General features: G+C 35.9%; 1 protein-coding gene across 4 annotated transcripts in view; it reads left to right on the forward strand.

The window, feature by feature from the left end:
* LOC131503612 (sodium channel protein type 3 subunit alpha) overlaps positions 1 to 22,052 on the forward strand; it is a 114,877-nt gene that overhangs the window by 20,860 nt on the left and 71,965 nt on the right. For 3 of the 4 annotated variants that reach the window (XM_058715085.1, XM_058715086.1, XM_058715087.1), the window contains exon 1: positions 18,980 to 19,085. In XM_058715085.1, coding sequence (XP_058571068.1) covers positions 19,006 to 19,085 — 80 coding nt within the window. In that variant the 5' untranslated portion in view covers positions 18,980 to 19,005. Of the gene's footprint in view, positions 1 to 10,212; positions 10,527 to 16,041; positions 16,161 to 18,979; positions 19,086 to 22,052 lie in introns of those variants that run through there. The other variant, XM_058715089.1, reaches the window with a different exon arrangement.

Consider the following 22,052-nt stretch of genomic DNA (forward strand, 5'->3'; position numbering starts at 1 on the left):
AGAGCTGAGCGATCCATCAAGAGCCCAGGGGGAGATCTGTCTCTGTGATCTGCCACCCTCAGTGTTCCAGCTTTGCCCTCAGAATGACATCCCTTCTGGTTTTAAGTTGACTGAAGTAGTGCCACGTATCATACCCGATGCAATAAGGTCCAGGGGACAGAGAATTCTGTCTCTTCCTTGGTCTCCTTCTTAGGAGTGAACAAACCTTTTATAGACACTCCTTTGGCAGGCTTCCCCTCACCTATTCCTGAGGCCTATTCCTGAACCATTGATTGGCAAGGGGCTTAGAGACGGTGTGTGGGGTGGAATGGATGCTAGGGAGTTGAACACACAATTTTCTCCAGTTTGCAAACATACAGTACAAAAATTCAGGAGCTAATAAAGCCAACAATTTGTCTATTACAATGTTATTAATTGTTATTAGTTAGCAGTTGTCTCTCTGTGCTTATAGCTGTCTGATAAAGACAAAGTCACTGGGAACATCAACTCCTAGAAACTATTCCAGGATAAAAATTGTTCTGTTGACAGAGACGAGCTCACACTTTCATACTCAGCTCTTTTTTTTTTCAGAGGTATGCCATTGAGTCCAGGTCAATAAAGACAGAAATAGATCCTCTTATTAAAACAGTTAGCAAATCAATAAATAGCATTTATTTGTGGACAATCATGAGTTTAGCTAACAGGAAGGGAACAGTGGTAGAAAAAGTCTAAATTTCATCTATATTTGGCCATATAATAGTGATATCCTTGCTGTAGAGTTACTTTCTCAGTCGGTTTAATTCAGACAAGAGTACTGCATCATTCCTTGACACCACAATGAGAGCAAGAGGTAATGATATATAAGAAGCTAGCCTAGGCCTTTAATTTATCTTCAAATAACTCTAAGGTGCTTAAAATATGTCAGTATGTATTCATTAGATGTGAGTTTTATGCTTGTTATTAATTCATTCCTGTTTATCTTCTACATTAAAAACAAAGGTGAGGACTATATTGCTCTATTTCTTAGATTGCACCACTCCATTCCTAACATGGGGCTATATACGTAGTAACCTCCCAGTAAGGTAGCAGACTTATCCTAATTCAATTTCAGAACACGTGAACTAAAAATCCCATTTTGGGGCCCAGGCTATTTCCTGAACTATATTGATTCAAAACCTTCTTCTTGACTCACCACTTTTACAGCTTGGGCAGATTATCCAACCTACTTGCACCTAGGTTTTTTGATCTCTAAAATGGGAATAACAAGGTTAAATAAAATTAAACGATTAAACCTCATAAGATTAAGTGAGTTAATGTATATAAATTATATGACAGAGTACCTGAGATATAGTAACAGTTTAACAGAGTTTTGTCTATTATCGTTTAATTCTCAAAGCCACCTAGTTAGGTAAGCATACCAACCAGATGTTATTTCAAAGATCTTCTGAAATACAGAAAATAACATTTAATTCTGCCTTGGAGAATGCCCAGTGGTTATTATTATAATGTGCCAAATGCTCTGCATATGCCTTTAAAAAATCATTATTTTCTTTGTCACATACGTGGCCTGAAAATACAGTAAATACTAGATAATTACTATCCCAAAGTGAAAAGCCCTTTAGAAAATGTTAATAACTTTATTCAAAGGAAGGGTAGTCAGCTCCATTTTGTCTTTTAGATTATGCCCTTCTATAATAGTTTCTCACTGATAACAAGAAAACACAGCATCTTTTCCTCAGCAGTGGACACAATCTTTCCCCAACAATTTGCTGTCTCATCATCAAGGACATAAAAATACACTGTGGATTTTTTCCCCTGTAATCTTTCAAGTTGTATGATACAGCTTTCCATCCTTGAAGATGGCAAATTTACAGCCTCTGACATAATTTTGTCTCCATGGGAACAGACCAGAACTAATTGATTTTGGTCTGTAACATAATCATAAAAATCCCTACAAAGGGAAAGAGAAACTATTGATATTAACAGGTTATAGACCAGTGCAATTTTCCAGCTGCTATTCTGGAAATTAGTCAAGGTAAGAACTCCCAGGCTATATGAGTAATGGAGAAAAAATACTTTTGTCTTTGCCTCAGTAATGCCACAGCATATCCCAACTGTTTGCTATGCCCTTTTCCTCAGATTCTGATTCATTAACAAATAGTAGCTTTGTATTCATATTTTTTGGTTTCACAGAGTTTCAGAAGCTTATGTTAGTATCACAGCATACACATATGTGAGCCTGGAAAACTGAATCGAACTACATAAATGTATTTTTATGCAGTTATTTACATATAGCTTAGATCTTTAAAATCAAATCACACAATAGTAAGATTCAAGATAAAAATGTCAACTGTAATAGGAAAAGTCAGTCAAGAATAGAATGTGTGGAAAATGTTTTGCCTCAGAACAACAATTTGTGTTGTCAGTAGACGTTTCAGTGAAGGTTACTTAGCTTCTCTGTGCCTGTTGTTCATTCATTTTAAATGAATTATTTGACTAATTGTCAAATCCAATATACGCCTTTTAATTAGCATCTTCAAAATTCCTCCTTTGGCATCTATGTAACTGTTCTGACTTCACTGTCTAATTTTCCTTTCCTTAAAAACTGGTAGTCACAAGAGTCCTACCTTTGATCTTCTGATTTTTTCTAGACAGTGTAATGCATATTCTTATCTTCAGTTTCAACCAGTGATTCCTTAATCAACATTTTCTCAGCCCAGACGGCTTTCCTGATTCTCAGACCCATATTTTAATTACATACCCAGCTGTCTAACAGGCATCTCAACCTAAATAAATCCCAAACAGAATTTATTATCATGCCCTACAAACCCTTTCCGCTTTTCTGTTGGGTTAATGACAACTTGTGGTTTAAACCAATCTGGGATTGAGTTTAACCTCATAACGCTTCTTCAATCCTCATATCAAAACATCATAAAATCTCATTGATTTTCTCTCTCCTAATTTTGCATTAAATACAGTCCTCTGGCCATGGTTTGTTTTCTCTCTAACTTTTTGATGGTCTACTATCTTCCAAGCATGGTGTTCACCCTCTAGGGGCTTTTTCTTATTTAATGTCACATTAGCTCTAGGAAATATGTGCTATTATTGCTATCATTATCTTTATTATGCAGACAGGGAAACTGAAGATTATAAAGGATAAAACAAATTGCCCAAGGTCAAACTGCTAGAAAGTCGCAGAGCCAGGGCTTGAATACAGTTCTGACTGTAGGCCCTTAAATAGTACAGCTGTAGTCATATTCTCTTGCCCTCTTCTTTAGATTCCTGGTGCCCAACTGTTTCCTTCTAGGGCAGTTCTCAAAGGGTGGTTTGCAGACAACTGGGGGTTCCCCAGTCCCTTTCAGGGGGGCAGTGAGGTCCAACTATTTTCCGAACAGTAATACCAAGATGACCTTTGCCTTTTTCACTGATAGCGCAAAAGTCATGGAGTGAAAGTGCTAATGTCTTAGCAGGGAGCAAAGCAGCAGCATCAAACTGTAGGACAAGTTTTGACATTTTCACTCCCACACACTTTCAGTAAGCAAAAAGTACCAGTTCACATAAGAACAACTTTGATGAAGCAGGAAATATTATTAATTTTATTAAATCTTGACCTAAGGGACATGTGCTTTTAGTATTCTGTATGATGAAACTGGAAAAAAATACATAGAGCATTTCTGCTGCATATTGAACTGCCATGGTTGTCTCAAGGAAAAGCATTTGTGTGACTGTGTGAATCAGAAGCTGAATAAACCACTTTTTCTTTTTTTCATGGAACACCATTTTCACTTGAAAGAAGAAGTGACAAACTATGGTTATTCAGACTCGGATATTTAGCAGATATTTTCTAAAAAATGAACAAAGGAAAAGGCTGTCACTTCAGGAAAAGCAAATGACAGCATTTGTTGTCAGTGTTAAAACTGGAGCTTTCAAGTGGAAATTGGAATTGTGGAAAACTTTTACCTGCCACTGCGAACTAGACAGCCTCCCAATACATTATGACTTTTCTCATGAGATCAATGGTGACATTAACGAACGTGACTTTTGAATGTTATTTAATGAAATTTGCCAAATTTTGGGAAATCTGCCTACCAGTGTGCCAATATTTTCCAAATGATCCATACATGCTACAGAATCCATCCAAAAGGCAAGATCAGTAAATAATTCCTGATACAGTTGCAGATTTCACATTGAAACTAATTCAAGCAATTATTATTTGTAGAGTTTTGGTGTGGATCAAAGAATATTCAAAACAGCCTGAAAAAAACAATTAAAAAACTCATTTTTCCAGCTACATATATATTTATTATGAGGATTTTCTTCATCTACTTCAATCAAAACAACATATCTCAGCAGACTGAACCTAGAAGCAGATAGGAGAATCTGGTTGTATTCCAGACAGTAAAGAGATTTGCCCAAACTTAAAATAAATTCCTGGGGCACCTTGGTGGCTCAGTCGGTTAAGTGTCCGACTTCAGCTCAGGTCATGATCTCATGGTTCGTGGGTTCGAGCCCCATGTCGGACTCTGTGCTGACAGCTCAGAGCCTGGAGCCTGCTTCAGATTCTGTATCTCCTTCTTTCTCTGAATCTCTCTCTCTCTCTCAAAAATAAAAATAGACATTAAAAAAATTTTTTTTAATAAAATAAAAAAATAAATTCCTTTTTCTCACACCAATTTTTTTTTCATCTGGGATAGCATAGTTATTTTTATTAAAAATGTGTTTTGTATGTAAACACACAAGGGCTTGTCATTATTAAGTTAATAAAAGTTTTTAAATCTTAATTTTTAATATGATAAATATGAATAGATAAGCCCCACATAAACAAAAGCTCTTTGATATCATCAGTAATTTTTTTTAATGTTTATTTATTTTTCAGAGAGAAAGAGACAGAATGCTAGTGGGGGAGGGTCAGGGAGAGAGGGAGGCACAGAATCCGAAATAGGCTCCAGACTCCAAGCTATCAGCATAGAGCCCAACGCGGGGCTCAAACTCATCAACCCCAAGATCATGACCTGAGCTGACGTCAGATGCTCAGCCGACTGAGCCACCCAGGTGCCCCGATATCATCAATAATTTTAGGAGTCTAAAAGGGAGCGCCTGCATGGCTCAGTTGGTTAAGCCTCTGACTCTTGATTTTGGCTCAGGTTATTATCTCTTGGTTTGTGAGTCTGAGCCCCTCATCGGGCCGTAAACTTGACAGTGTGGAGCCTCCTTGGGATTCTCTCTCTCTTTCTCTCTCTCTCCCTCTCTCTCTCTTTCTCTCTCTCTTTTCCTCCCCACTTGTGCTCTGTCTCTCTCTCAAAATAAATAAATAAACCTAAAAAAAAAAGGATCCTGAAATCAAAATGTTTGAAAACCATTGTTCTAGGATCACCCCCACCTGTCTGTCCTTTATCCTGCCACTATCTTTCTAATCTTCAAATCAATCCCATCACTCCCCATCCATGGTTTACCTCAGCATGCTGTACAAGACCTTTTGTGATTTATATCCTGCCAGCGTTTCAGCCTTGCTCTAACCACTTTCTTTTGAGCAGGTTGGTCTCTATGAACTTCTTAGTTCTTAGTAATGAACTTCTTCTTAGTAATGAACTTCTTAGTTCTTCCAAAGCTCTCCCTGCTTTTTCTTATTTCTGGGCCCATTCACATACTATCTCTACTGATTTGTCTTGCTACCAACTTTCCTCCAACTACCACCACCATGCCAGTTGGTCAAATCACAATTAGTCCATAAAACTTTCTCAGGAAAACTTCTCTGAACCATAAGCCTCCTCACCCTTGCCTGGGCAGAATAAATTGCTCCCATTTATGGAGCTCAGACAATAACCAGTCATATATGTACAATGGTATTATAATTATTTGTGTAAACATCTCTCACACTGGACTGTCAGCTTTTTTTTATGTTTATTTATTTTTGAGACAGAGAAACAGAGAATGAGTGGGGGAAGGGCAGAGAGAGAGGGAGACACAGAATCTGAAGCAGGCTCCAGGCTCTGAGCTGTCAGCACAGAGCCCAATGCAGGGCTCAAACTCACCAAGGCGAGATCATGATCTGACCTGAAGTCAGATGCTCAACCGACTGAGCCACCCAGGCTCCCCTGGACTATCAGCTTCTTAAGAGTAAGAACCATGGGTGCCTAGTCCAAACATAGTGTTGACACATAGTAGTCTCTCAATAAATATTTCTTGCATAAATGATCCTAATCCTTCCAGGCTATAAATTCTGTGGTCCATCCCTAGAATAGGATTTTGGAAACTACAGTATTTTTATTGATTAACAGAGATGCATTTGGTTTACTCACACACATTCACACACACACTTTGGTTTTTAGTCAAAGAGATCATCTCCTCAGGTCTTTTTTTTTTTTTTTTTAATCTTTTTTGTCCTTGCAAGGACAGTTCTAGAGAAAATTTGGCATATTAAATTTGATATATTTTAATAAATTATAATGCACATATATTCATTAATAATATATATCCCACACCAAGGCATCAGTAGGAATTAATTTTTAAAAGTCTGCTCTAATGGAAATGTAAAATTATGTAAGAGGTCTATATAATTGGCTCACAAAGAACAAGAGGGAAGAGGATAAAAACTTAAAATCGAACTGCTTTAGAACTATGAGAGGTTTCTAAACAGCAAAGCTGCAGGAGAAGCCATGAGAAGGAATCTCCCCTCGCTATGATTTTTAATGTCTCAACCTATCCAAATATTGGGCAAACCCTACTCAAGGAAAAGCCTTGAGTCTGGAACTGATCTATGTTCTCAGGATTTAGAAACAATAGTGTGGCAGTTTCAAAGAGACTTTGTTACTTTCTTTTGGCCAAGACTCACATTCGTTGTGCTAGTCCTTGCAAACAGGAAGGTAAAGAATAATTTGTTTAAATATGTGTTTACGATTTTGTGATGGTACCCTGTTCCATGTCATCTCAGAGAAATCAAAGTAATCTGTACAGATTATTGAAATATTTCTACATTAGATATTTTTTAAAAATTTTAATGTTTACTTATTTTTGAGACAGAGAGAGACAGAGCATGAATGGGGGAAGGTCAAAGAGAGAGGGAGGCACAGAATCTGAAACAGGCTCCAGGCTCCAAGCTGTCAGCAAAGAGTCCGACGTGGGCTCGAACTCACGGACAGTCAGATCGTGACCTGAGCTGAAGTCAGAAGCTCAACCGACTGAGCCACCCAGGCGCCCCTCCACGTTAGATATTTTTAACCTAATTTCATTTTAAAACCTAGGAACTCAATTAAATGAGTATAAGTGGTTATTTCTTTGTGGCAAAGTGTTGCCACATATATGGTAAAGTGTTTCAATGACAGTGAGGTTAAGGGAAGTTAAATGTCATAAACAAATTGTTAGGCTCAGTACAGACCCAGAACTCAGGATTCTAACTGCTGCATGCTTTTCATTCCATTGTTAATAAAGAAACGAAAATTAGTTTAACTAACCTCTCAAATACAATAGTAAACTTTCTTCTTCCCTAAGAAAGCAGCCATGCTTCACAGAAATGTCTTAAGATATCTTTGTCATGCTGTTTCATTTTCATTTAGCACTTGGTAAACATCTTATCCATTTAGTTCATGAAAGGTGATGAGAGATAGATGGATTACACATCTCTGGGTATTTAAGGCTTGCAGTTAATGCACAAACTCCTTCCACATTCAAAAGTATTAAGATGATTATTCTATAACAGCTTAGCACTGGACTGGCCATGTGTAGGTCAAAATGAACATAAAACGGCAAAAAAACTTTAATTCTACTTTGTGCCATGTGTCGTGAAGTTAGAAGGCACAAAATAAACAGGTGATTAATTTTTGACTAAAATAGAATGACTATTCTCAAAATTTCTAATTCATATGCTACTCGATGGCAAACAAAACAAAACAAAAAAGCCCAGTCCCACCACAAACCAGAAATTCTTTTTCAGAACTAGTAAGGAAAATGGCACAGCTTTTGACATCTGATATTTTTTTTAACTTACTTAGAATATACCTTCATAGTAGCAGAAAATATAACAATGTCATATTATAAATACTAGTTAAATGAAAGGACACAGCTATTGGGGTGCCTGAGTGTCCGACTTTGGCTCAGGCCATCATCTCACGGTCTGTGGGTTCAAGCCTTGTGTTGTGCTCTGTGCTAATAGCTCAGAGCCTGGAGCCTCCTTCGGATTCTGTGTCTCCCTCTCTCTCTCTCTCTCTCAAAAATAAATAAACATTAAAAAAAAAGAAAAGAAAAAGCTATTAAAAATACTTAACTCATTAGAACAGACCAGGGCACTAGGAATTCAGATATAAACCCCCAAAAAACATATGTAATAATCTATAGTCATTTTTAATCTATATCATTTTTCTTATGTTACTATAAGATCTAGAGTTTCTTATTGTCTGTAAGCTCAGTATATACATGCCACAAACAGCTAAGAATTAGAAGGCCATTTAGGGATAAATGACTATGGAGACTAGAGTAAATGCAGGGGCAGAAATGGGGTAGGTGGTTGGGCTAGAAAAAATGTCAGATGACTCTGATGATTACCCCAATGCCATGGTTGTAGATTGTTTTACAAGATGACTGATGTGCTCATTGAAATTTGTTTATTGTTTCTATTTTCTAGGTTTTTTAAATGTGATTTTTGACATGATGCAAAATAAAATAGCTATTAACTTATGTTTCACAATATATGTAGCTGATTTCTAGTATTTTTGACCGTTCTGTCACACTTGTAGCAGAATTTTTTTTAACCTTCCCTGGAAAATTGATCAGGGTCACTCCACATGTCTGCTTTCTTCTCCTTTCTAATCCTAGCCAGTTGCATGGCATGTGAATATGGCCCTGTACTTCCTGGTCCACTCTTGGAGCTCTGTGGTCAGTTGTGGTTCCACCAAATCAGGACCTCACTTAAAGGAAATGCCTGGAAGTGTGAGGATGCTTGAAACCACAACAGAGGACACAGCTACAAGGAATGAAAGATAATTAGATTATGATGGTTGACACCAACACAGCGCTGACTAATTCCAGAACAGTCTAGACACTTAATGTAAATTAATTCATTTACTCGTTACCATAATCTGGGAGGTCATTTCTCATAGCTTCCCCATTTTATAAGTGGAGACTGAAGAACTGAGGGCTTACATTTTGCAAAGTCATGTGGCTCATAAATGGCAGAGCCAGGGTTAAGGACAGAGAGAGTCTAGCTCCATAGTCCATGCTTCCAAGTACTACATCAAATGGAAGATTCAGAAAGAATTTGAAAAGTGTCTTGGAATAATTGAATAACAGCAGACTAGAAAATGAAATATATTCCGCCTTGCCTCAGAAGATGCTTCAGAAGGATCCAAGGTGAAAGTTGAGAGAGAAGTTTCGATTTCTCTGTCGCTGCTGATGGTCAAACTTTGGAGAACCCATGGTCAATGATAATGATGCTGATAACCAGAACAGTGGTTGGATTAGGCAAAACTTCTTTTCCTATCCTGAGATTTTATAAGTCAGGCATATACTACTGTGTTTCTTTATTTGGAATCAGTATGATGTGATAAAAGGAGCAGGGAAAGAAATGATGGGTCCTTAAGTAGTTTTACTGACAAGCATCAATCACATTATTCTCTTCACCAAATGTATACTATATTTTGGCTCAAAAGTCTCTGACCCGACTTTGACAGACCTATATACTTGGCTTATTGAAAATTAGATTGGATAATGAGCTTCCAGGTTAAAATTTGTAGTGCAGCACTAAAAGCACTATTTTTTTTAAATTTTTTTTTTAACGTTTATTTATTTTTGAGACAGAGAGAGACAGAGCATGAACAGGGGAGGGACAGAGAGAGAGGGAGACACAGAATCTGAAACAGGCTCCAGGCTCTGAGCGGTCAGCACAGAGCCCGACGCGGGGCTCAAACTCACGGACCGCGAGATCGTGACCTGAGCCGAAGTCGGCCACTTAACCAGCTGAGCCACCCAGGCGCCCCTAAAAGCACTATTAATGTTTATACTTTTAAAAAGCTACTAGAAGAATCCTCAAAGGGACACTGTAAAATGTTTATGCTGAAACAACATGCAGAAAAGAGCAACATGCGTATTGAAGAAGAAAAGAGCTTTTCACCAAAAATAATGTTCATTTATTAATATACTAGCAAAAAAATTACTAGAAGAAACATTAAATGACATCTTGGTTGATTTTCTCAATCCGTCTCATTCACTGGCTTTCCTCTCATGCATTTTTTTTTTTGGCAGGCAATTCTTATGCAAGAAGCTAAACGTTATTAAATGTGCAGGATGAAAAGATGGCACAGGCACTGCTGGTACCCCCGGGGCCTGAAAGCTTCCACCTTTTTACTAGAGAATCTCTTGCTGCTATCGAAAAACGTGCTGCAGAAGAGAAAGCCCAAAAGCCCAAGAGAGAACAAGACAATGATGACGAGAACAAACCAAAGCCAAACAGTGACTTGGAAGCTGGAAAGAACCTTCCGTTTATTTATGGAGACATCCCTCCAGAGATGGTGTCAGAGCCTCTGGAGGACCTGGACCCGTACTATATCAGTAAGAAGGTGAGTGTTGATGTTATTGATTTTAAAGTTAAGTGATATTTTCAAAGTTAAGTCTTCAATTAAACACTTAACTTTAATATACTTTTTCCTGGCTCATACACATACTGCATCAGAAGTTTTCTACCTTTAGAGATTTTATACTTTTTATTTCCACTTACTTTTAGGCACAGTATAAGCAGAAATATTTACAAGAAATGAAGTCAGGATTTGGCTACAGTGAAGAGATATGAGAGGCGAACAATTTCTACAATTTCACAGTAACTGAGATGGTCAGAATTAAAACTGACGCCAACAAAGCAAAATATCTGTTATTACTGACATACTTAAGCACGTGGTAGAGAACAGAAGAACAGCCATGCCAAAGAAGAGTTGTGGGCATACGCACTTCTTAGTTTTTAGTTTTTAATTAGCTTGAGGTTTCCTCACAATAGATTTGTACTCTAGAGGGTATTTTTAAATTTTTTTTTTACAGTTATTTATTTTTGAGTGAGAGAGAGAGACAGAGCACATGTGGAGGTGGGGGGGCAGAGAGAGAATGAGGCACAGAATCTGAAGCAGGCTCCAGGCTCTGAGCTGTCAGAGCCGAGCCTGATGTGGGGCTTGAACTCACAAATGGTGAGACCATGACCTGAGCTGAAGCTGGACGCTTAACCGACTGAGCCACACAAGCACCCCCAGAGGGTAATATTTTTATTTAGCATCCTCCTATAGGAAGAGAATACATTGACAAGCACAGTCATAATTACTTATTGTTAAAACATCAGTCCGTGAAAAAAATGTCAAAAACAGAAGACAAAAACAAAATACTCAAGTTTTCTCTATCTACATATGATTTAAATCAAGTTATGACTATGCCTTCCTAAAGCTATAATAACCACAAAATTCTGTCAGAATTAACTAGTTTTTGAAGATAACCAGCTTTGCAGAGTTTATAGTAAATATTTTTTAATAGATTATAGATTCTGCATGATGTAATTGGGTATTTTGGCATTTTATAACCACAATTTATATTTCACATTCATAAGAATAAAAACAGGTATGTGTAGAAAATAAAGATAAATAGATATCACCATGAATTGATGGTTTGTGGATTTAAAAAGGTTTTAAACACCTTTATTAATTAGAGACAGTCCTTTTAAAAGGAATGGCTAAGGAAATTGCATTCTCTAAGCAGTACACAATTTAAACAGAGAAGATCAGTGATGTTAAAGAGCCTGGCAGTTAACCATCCAATCGTGGAGCTAGCCCTATTGCTCTAAAGAAGGGTTTCTCAAACTTGCATGTTTATACACATTATCTGAGGATCCGGTTAAGATATAGATTCTGACTCCACAGGTCTGAGAGGAGTCTAGAGATCTACATCTCTAATAAGTCCTCGAGTGAGATTCTTGCTGCTAATGCATGGGCCACACTTTGAGTAGCAAGTTTTAAAATGTTTTCTATAAATCATCAAACAAATTTAAATAGCTAAGCATGGCCCTTCTTTTTCCTTTGAAATTAGTCTCATGAAAGGTGGCATTCAATACAGATTCATATATTTTTAAAAGTAATTTATTCCAGAACTTTACTACAGAAGCACTAAAGAAAAATTTGAAATTTAGTTACTGTATTATTATACACAATGATAAGTGAGGCATCCCCCAAGAAACTATAATAAAATTGTCCTTAAAATTACTGATTCAAAGTATGTATTTTAAAAGATATCTTCAAGAGACAGGGGAATGCTTACTCTGACATGGTTTAAAGTATTTGCTACTTAAAGAAAGGAAGTGTTCTTAAGGAAGGAAATTGGTAAGATTAAAGGATGGGGAAAATAACAGAGACAAACACTGGCATTTTTCAAGGCAGACAGATCTGAAAGCATTTTCCTCCTGAAATCAAGTCCATTTCATTGCAGAGGGGCTACACGAGGCTACTGAACAGAGGAGGCATTAAACATTCTGCATTTGATTAAGTTGACTTAAGTTGACTCAGCAAAGAACCTTCTTACTAGAATTTGTCTTCCCATAGATCTGCTTGAAAGGAAAGAGTATGCTGGTTATGCCATTACAATTATTTCAGTCCACGTGACAGAAATAAATCTTGTTGTAAATAAATAGATTTGCATTCTGATTTTGTATGTCATGCTCTTAAGCTTGGTTAATGTGAGTCTGCTGCCAAGAAACAGAATTGTTCTCTGTGTGCTAACAAAGTCAGTTCTTACTGCCTCCCTGTCTGAGAACCAGATTTGGACCTTGATTTATTCATGGTGGCCATGACCCATCTCAGGAGACATCTATTTACTCTTTACTGTGGGTGCACTGCTTTTCTTTATGAAGTATCTAGAAAAATGAAGACTTAGGTGATGCTATTGAAAAAGATGGTAGTTCGTGATTGTTAGGATAAACGAAGCTAATGTAAAAAGCTAATGGAGAAGTTCTGGAATTTAAGAATATGGTATGAAGTTTATGTTAACTATATGAATAATGCAGGTGAAAGGCATTTTAAAATCGTAAAGCATTATGTAACAGTTTGTTGCCATTAATTAATGATATATTTTGCATGCCTAATTTAATCAGATAATCAGATGAGCCACATCACAATGCATTTTAATGGTATTTAAGTTGGCCAGGTAATAACTTAAGAATAGTGACAGTGATAATAATGATAGCTAATAATGTGCTCAGACAAAATAGGTGTGGATTTCAGGCACTGTTTGGGTGTTTAGGTGGCAGAATTCATTTATTATTCAAGAACCAACAAGGCAGGTACCATTGGCCTCATTTTACACATGGGTTAAGTGTTAGTGTTAAGCGTTACACATGGGTTAACCCCAGAGGGGTTACGTAACTTTGCCCAAGTTATACTCCATAAGAGGTCGATTCTGGGATTGAACCAGCAGTCAGAGCTCTTAAGTACTAAGCAAAGCTGTATATGGTATTTATTGATAAAATGAAAGATAATGTTAAAAACTGCTTGTATAACTTTTTGAATTCTCTGATTGAAGTGGTCCTACTTAGAGATGGAAAGCTTACTCTTGCCTCAAGTAGTAAAAATTTTAGTGAACCTATATGATGTATATTTATCTCTGAAAAAGCAAGTAGCATTCCAGAGTGAACAATAACCGGTTTGACGCGCTTTCAGCTATTTAACCTTCATCATCTTAGTGGCAATATGCAGTAATTGTCTTTTAGCCACATCATTATTTATCATTACTTGCAGACCAGATTCTGGAGTTGACACTATCTACTCCTCTTCCAATTATCTGTCACTCAAATAATTTTCAGTTTAGCTACATCTCTCAATAACATCAGAGCCCCAAATTTCAAACGTCTTCCTTGTAATTATTTCACTATATAGGATAGTAGTATTTTATTCTTCATTTCTCAGAACTCAGGTTTTATACCAGGTGTTGTTCCCCCAGAAATAAACTGAAATTGTGTCCTTAAGGCCTGCTGTGTTCCAGAACCTGTAAATTCACTGAAGATGCCCTTGGCATGTCATTTTTAATCCCGTTACTACCACAGAGGCTAATCTTTCAGGGGAGCAGAGGATTCCATGTTTAAAGGGACAGTTCATTCCTGTCACTCTGTTTTTGGAGATTTTCAAAATAAACTCCCCTCCTAATGTTACAAGTGTTAACTGTTTTTTCATGGCAATTGTTTCTCAAAAGCATAAGTAAATGCACTTTAAATTATGGTGAACTCTACATGTTATTGAATGTCTAAATAGATCTAGATTGTTTGAAATGTAAATAACCTAATCCTGTAAAATCAAGAAAATCCTTTAATGCATTTGTGCTTGAAAGGCAGTTTTCTCAATGTCCACTGTCCTGTGTGGATGATCTCAATGCTAGAAAGAAGTTTCCTTGTCCTTCTTATACAATTGTTCAAATTTATAGATTGCAGTTCATGGAAAATGGTTGGTTAGGTAATGCTTGACTCCATGGTTTTGAATACAAAAGGGCAATGTACACAGAAATTGTTTTCTTTGCCTTTAATACTCACAATATAAATATTTCTCTCTACCTATTCAAACACTACCGTGTTGTCAGTGAACATGATTGTATGGGATACAGCTCTTAAAGAGTAAAAACATATTATTAAGCAAATGGATATATAGATGTCTTAAAGGTAAATGACATCTTAAAGGTAAGCCTGCATTTAATTAAAACAAGTATTTATGTACAAACCACACTATTAAATACTGTGGGGAAAAATGGAGAAAAAGTAGATTACAGGCTTCTTATGCTCAATAGTTTATAACAACTTCTAACTAGTCCTCAGTGGAATGAACCCTACATGTAAACTGCTACTTGACTATAATTACAAGCAACATGCCAATGTGTGCAAATTAATACACTAAGACTTACTGGTAAAGGGAAACAATTAGGGAGGCATCAGAAGGCAGTGATTTATCTGGAAAGACATGATGAAGGAGGTGACTTTGATAGCTGAGGACATTTTCTGAGGGTAGGGCTTTTCAACCCTGGCTGCATATTAGAATTGCCTGAGGAAACTTAAAAAAATCCCATGTCTATGCCCATCCTTTAGAAATTCTGATTCATTTGGTTTTGAGTAGAACTCAAATATTGGCAATTTTAAAATCACCTACGGAGATTCTAATATGCAGACAGGACTAAGAACCTTTGAAATAATAGTGGATGGGACCTCACTGACAGGCTTGTTACAGACCCCAAATGGGGGGAGTTTGTATTAGATGACCTCACAGGTACCTCCTTCCTCTAGGATTTTATGACACTCATTTCCAGAATCAGAAGGAGAAGCTGACAGGCTGTGAGCGGGATTGACAAGTGGACTGATTTGGTTGGAGCAGAGATGCCTTGGTGGTAAAAAGTAAATGATCTTAGAGAGATGTGGTAGGTAATCACCGGGTAGCATAGCTTAAATGCTAAGTTGATGATTATAGGTTTCAAGTCATAGGATTTTAGCTATGGAATGCCCTTTGAAATGATGTCTTTAAGCCTAATTCTCTATGCAGCTGTCCCTTCTCAGTATTACCAGCAGATCTATAGAATCAGCAAAACCAGGTTATTCAGCCTGTTTAAACATCTTAAAATAGGACAACTACCACAGGGAAAATACAAAGGCTTCATAAGCTTTAGAGTTCAAAGACTTGAAATAATTAAAATAAAAGATTATTTTAGTAGCAATATGTACAGAATAATCTGAAAAGTTACCAAAGCTGGAGACAGATGGTAAGCTTTAAATAAAGTTGGAATCTGTAAAGTTACAACTTGATAAAAAAAAAAAAATTCTGTGTAGGATCATTAGTTTGTATCAGAAAGTTGAAACCTTAGAGACAAATTAGGTAGTAGTAAATCATATGTTTACTTGTAGCTATATATTAATTTAAGGGAGAAACATATAATGTGTTTATAGTTATGATATACCAACTTGTTTAAACAAACAGGTTTGAACAAACAAATCAGGTAAAAAGTTCTTCATGTGTGTAAACTCTCCAAATAAACCACATGTCTAATCTAGTGACTTTTTTTTCATATTTTCTTTTTCAGACTTTTATAGTATTGAATAAAGGGAAGGCAATTTTCCGATTCAGTGCCACCTCTGCCTTGTATATTTTAACTCCGCTAAACCCTGTTAGGAAAATTGCTATTAAGATTTTGGTACATTCATATCCTTTTCATGTGACTGAATGCCTACGGTTGATTTTAAAGAAAATGTCATTCATATGTATATGAATATATTTTATATATTTATATTTTATATATATTCCTTCATATGTTATATATATATAATTATTTTGAGATTAATGGTGACATTGTTATTTAACCTGTTCTCATTGATTTTCTGCTATTTATAAAAAGATTAGCATAGAATTACTACTACGATTCTAGAAGTAAAAAAATGAATGATGATAATAAATGTGTAAATGAAACGCACTGTGTAGAAGGAATAACAGCAAAGCTACTTCACACTTTTATTAACCTCAATTAGACCATACATAACCACTGCTAAAGAAACATGATCTGTATTACCAATGTTCAAACTTTTATGCCCTAACTGGTTCTATATCTTCAGCACCTGGGTCTGTCCATCCTCCTTCACTAAATATTTGTTAAACTACTATGTGCCTATATATCTGATAGTATATATTTAAATATCACTGAATTTAAGACTACTTACAATGATAGTCAAAAAGTACACAAAAAAGGACAGAATAGCTGTGGACTTCAAAAGTATTCTCAAATAGGTAATGATAAAATAGGTATTCAGAGGCTGTGTTCAAGAATGGGCATTGATTTTTATTTAAATTCCAGTTAGTTAACATACAGTGTAATTTTAGTATCAGGTGTACAATTTAGTGATTCAATGCTTCCATATAACACCTGGTGCTCATCACAAGTGCACGCCTTAATCCCCATCACCTGTTTAACCCATTCCCCTACCCACCTCCTCTATGGTAACCAATAGTTTTTCTCTGTAGGTTAAGAGTCTGTTTCTTGGTTTGTCTCTTTTAGCCCCATGATAGTTTTGTTTCTTAAATTCCACACATGACTGGAATTATATGGTATTTGTCTTTCTCTGGCTGACTTATTTCACTTAGCATAATATTCTCTAGTTCCATCCACATCATTGCAAATAGCAAGATTTCATTCTTTTTTATGGCTGAGAAATATTCCATTATGTGTGTGTATATGTATATGTACATGTACATGTGTATGTCTATGTATATATACACACCACACTTCTATATCCACTCATCAGTTGATGAACATTTGGGCTCTTTCCACAATTTGGCCATTGTAGATAATATTGGGGTGTATGTATCCCTTCCCATTATATTTTTTGTGTCCTTTGGGTAAATACCTAGGAACGCAATTACTGGATTGTAGGGTAGTTCTACTCTTACTCTAGGAGAGTTCTTTTGCAGAACCTCCATACTGTTTTCCAGAGTGGCTGTACCACTTTGCATTCTTACCAACAGTGTAAGAGGGTTCCCCTTTCTCCACATCCTTGCCAACACCTGTGGTTTCTTGTATTGTTAATTTTAGCCATTCTGACAGGTGTGAGGTGATATCTCATTGGAGTTTTGATTTGTATTTCCCTGATGATGAGTGATGTTGAGAGTCTTTTCATGTGTCTGTTAGCCATCTGGATGTCTTTTTTGGAAAAAAATGTCTATTCTTGTCTTCTGCCCATTTTTTAAATTGGATTATTTGTTTTTTGAGTGTTGAGTTTGATAATTTCATTATAGATGTTGGATACTAACCCTTTATCCAATGTGTCATTTGCAAATATAATCTATTCCATAGGTTGCCTTTTAGTTTTGTTGATTATTTCCTTCACTATGCAGAAGTATTTCATTTTGATCAAGTACCAATAGTTTAGTTTTGCTTTTGTTTGCCTTGCCTCAGGAGGCATATCTTGTAAGACACTGCTCCAGCGGATGTCAAAGAGATCACTGCCTATGTTTTCCTCTAGGATTTTAATGGTTTCCTATCTCACATTTGGCTCTTTAATCAAGAATGGGCATTTTACATAGACAGATTCAAAATGGCCTTCTAAAAACTAAAAGAGAGACAAAAGACTGATTAACCTAGAGACAGGACAGACAGGACTGATAATTTTTTGAGGTTCATTTGAATTATTTTCATTCTATGGATTCATATTAGAAAGTATTTATATTTTTAAATAAAAGATTTACCCCCAAATAATCATAATTTTCCTTAGAGTGAAGTCTGATTGAGATCTTAAGAGAAATTAATTACAGCTAATTCTCAGGAAGTTTTCAAAATACTATATCTGTTTTGGTATGGTGTGGACTAGATACAGGAAGATAACTACATGACCTATGAAGTCCCCCCACAGGTCTAGAGTGAAATCAAAAATTAGAAAACAATATTAACTTACCAGCAAAAAATGATGTATTCCTTTATTCTTATGTTATAAACACTAAAAGAATGAGACTAATAAGATGATTAAGAGTACCTAATTACAGTAGAATGTTCAATCAGTGTCATTGTTGAATATACTGGGCTATACATTCCTAGGGTTTTTATATTGTACCCATTAACATTTTGTCAGTTAGTGGTGACTTTAAATTATATCTGAAGTACAATCTGAAGTACAACTTCAGATATAATCAAAGTCAGACTTCTTATACTTTTTTACTGTGAACTTAGTAAAGAACAGTCATTTCTCCTTGCAGTTCTATTTCACATAATTGCTTGGGATGTAAAATTCCCATTGCTTCAAATACATATCTCTATTAAATTCGGTTTTGTGAGAAAAATGAAAAGGAGTAGACTCAGGATGTATGACAGGCTTTACAATTTCTTCTTATTTTATTTTAATACTTTATTACTATGATTTTTGCCATTGCTTTAAAACAAATAAGTAAGACTAATTTCACAGGTAACTTTGTTGATGATTTTTTTTTTGGTATTTGATCATTTGTAAATGGCCGTGATAATATACTAGCATTTATTCCTTAACTATAATCTACATTATTCAGCATGCTTATCATGTGCACTATTTTGACCAACTGTGTATTTATGACCTTGAGTAACCCTCCAGACTGGACGAAGAATGTAGAGTAAGTAGGAATGACTTCTTGGAATGAGAAATGCACAATCAAATTCTCTCACAGTCTCCTTATGATTATGGTCTGACTTAAGTTTCCCACTTTTTGGAGTCAGGCTAAAAGCTTCTAAGAAAAAGTTATTTCCATAACATGAAAGAAGAAAAGGGAAGTTCTTTAGGGGAGTTTTTCTTCTATAAGGTAAGTATTTTTTCCCAACAAATTCATGACAGTACCTGTTTAAGAAAGGTTATAAATAGTACACATTAGCTGGACTAAACCAGTCATTGAGCTGTACAATTAGCTGTACTAAACCAGTCATTTAGCATAAAAGTATAGTTATGTATTTTAGATAAAAAACAATGACCATCTGAGTAATATGAATAAAATTATTGTATTCTAGTGTATTACTATTATTGCTATATTTTCATAAAACAAATTTAGGTGTTTAGCATTATATATTATATTAGGTATCATGGTTATATATCATTATATTTAGGAAAGTAGCTTAGATGTTTAGTTACAGTCAGATATGTAGTTTATTTAGACACAGCATGTGTGCTAAAACACCATAGATGTCTTCCATAAAAGAAACAAAATGTCTCTACAAAATCAGAGCTCAAAAAAAATAATAGGGCTTAAGGGGAAAACATGATTAAGAGCAGATCATTCAAACTTATGAGATTTTGTGATTAGAACACTAATAAAAGCAGTAACAATCCCAATAAAAAAATACTGGCCTAGTTAAACGTCTGTAGATGTTTGTACCCAAAGTCATAGCCAACAACTCCTTTGCAGTCTCAGACCCCAGGCCTTGTCCTTTTTCTTTTAAGATGAAGACCCTGGGGACATTTCTATCATGTCTTCAAATTAAACATTTGATTCATTATTTTAATACAAAGGGAAAGGTGTAAGCACAATAGTTTTGGGGCATGTAAAACTAGCCTCTGCTTGCACTGAAGAAGGCTCTTAGGTCAATTTTCTGCATTAGTATTAATGTCTTCTTTTAATGCTAAGGATGTTCTATTTAAGTATGACGAAAAAGATGCCACTAATTGATTCAAAACATCAATATGGGGAAAATTTTGCATTAACTAACACAATTTTTGCATCATAATAACAACGTTATTCCCTAAGTTATCAGTCACATATGAGATTATTCATGACAAAGAAACGCATTAATTAGTGAAACAGAAGGTGTTTAGGGTATGTAGGCTATTTATGTATGGTATAATACAATGATCAGGTTTAGTGAAAAGAAGTTTTTAGTATGTTCTTTTTGTTGTCATATTTTTAAAAATAATACCCAATAGGAGATAAATTATTATGACAAACATTGCCACTTCTATTTCTGCCTTTGTAGGCTTCTTTGAGGATTTAATGCACTATTCTAAGCCATCATTTGTCAGTGATCTAACACATTAAAGACTTTTTTTTCTCCTTGGTAGTAGCTTGGAAATGCTCCCTAGAAATCATTTTAGGAAAGAATCCAGTTCTTATATTGAGCAAGCAATTTAACAGAATTTTTAGTTATCATTTATCATCTGTGGGTTAACAAATGGACATACCTATATAAAACTATTCTGTATGTACTTTTCCTAGCAGAAATTACTGAAGCATTTAAACCTGTGTAAATCTCATTTATCTGTAAAACATTATTAAAAGATAGGCAAAGAGGACACTTGAATATTATTACTTGACTATGCAGGTCTCTCGTTTTATTTTATTTATTTATTTATTTATTTTTTAATTTATTTATTTAATTTTTTTAATGTTTATTTATTTTTGGGAGACCGAGAGACAGAGTGAGGGAGGGGTAGAGACAGAGGGAGACACAGCATCTGAAGCAGGCTCCAGGCTCTGAGCCGGTCAGCACAGAGCCCGACACGAGGCTCAAACCCACAAAATGTGGGATCATGACCTGGGCCGAAGTCAGACGCTTAACTGACCGAGCCACCCAGGTGCCCCAGGTCTCTCGTTTTAAAGTCATTTTTTAGAGATGACTATATCCATTATGAAAATAGTCTTACCCCCACAAAGTTTTTGACTTCATCAGTCAGTGAGAAAACTTTGCACAAGTTTCCTGATCATTTATCCCTACTCATTTGACAGTAAAGAGGCAGGAAAACAAGCAAAATCAGTGGTTACAGCCAACAAAACAAAGCTAACAGAGTCCAAAGCAAAAAGAAGATAACTCAGTTCTGACATGAAAACAGGACACTGGTAGCATAAACAGTCTCTGTACAAAGAGGTGACACACACAGAATAGGCTGAGAACCATACTGTATAGTGAGCTCATGTTACGAAAGGGAGGCGGGTCTATAGACGTCATAATTATGGGAGAAAACCTCGGTGACATGGACAGAATCAACAGCATGATTAGAGTCTAGTAGGGGCAGAGCCAAGAAAGATCAAGGTACCCTTGATTCTCACTTCCCTGTTCAATCTAGTTTGCTAATAGGTACTTCTGAACACCTGTTCTGTGCAAAGCTCTATCTCAGATGTTAAGCTCTGGGACTCTCTTCCTTGAATAGCTATCAACACTCACTATATACTCCAAATGTCACAAATTTTCTTACTTTTCTAAAAAACAGGGATAGGAGTAGGAACTTTCATCTTACCCCTAGTAAATCTGCAGAAAACTTAGAATTGCCTAAGCATAGACCATAGGACATTAACCATTAATGTGATAAATAAAGCACACATTGAGCTGTCTCTGATGGCTTTTTACAAGGCAGCTATCTTCGAACAGAAATGTCATGGTGGTTATGTGTAATGTGCAAAGATCCAAACTAAAACACAAGTAAATATAAGCGTGGCGTTGTAAAGTATACCTTTTCCTAATAAGGTCAGCTACTTCATAAGTAAATATAGCAATTACACTTATTCCTCAAAAACTAAGCTGAATTATTTTAAAAGGGAGGAGGAATATTCTTAGGAAAACCTGATATGAAGATCTCTGCATACATTTTTCTCTTATTT

This window comes from Neofelis nebulosa, chromosome 2 (assembly GCF_028018385.1).
Source record: "Neofelis nebulosa isolate mNeoNeb1 chromosome 2, mNeoNeb1.pri, whole genome shotgun sequence".
Classification (NCBI taxonomy): domain Eukaryota; kingdom Metazoa; phylum Chordata; class Mammalia; order Carnivora; family Felidae; genus Neofelis; species Neofelis nebulosa.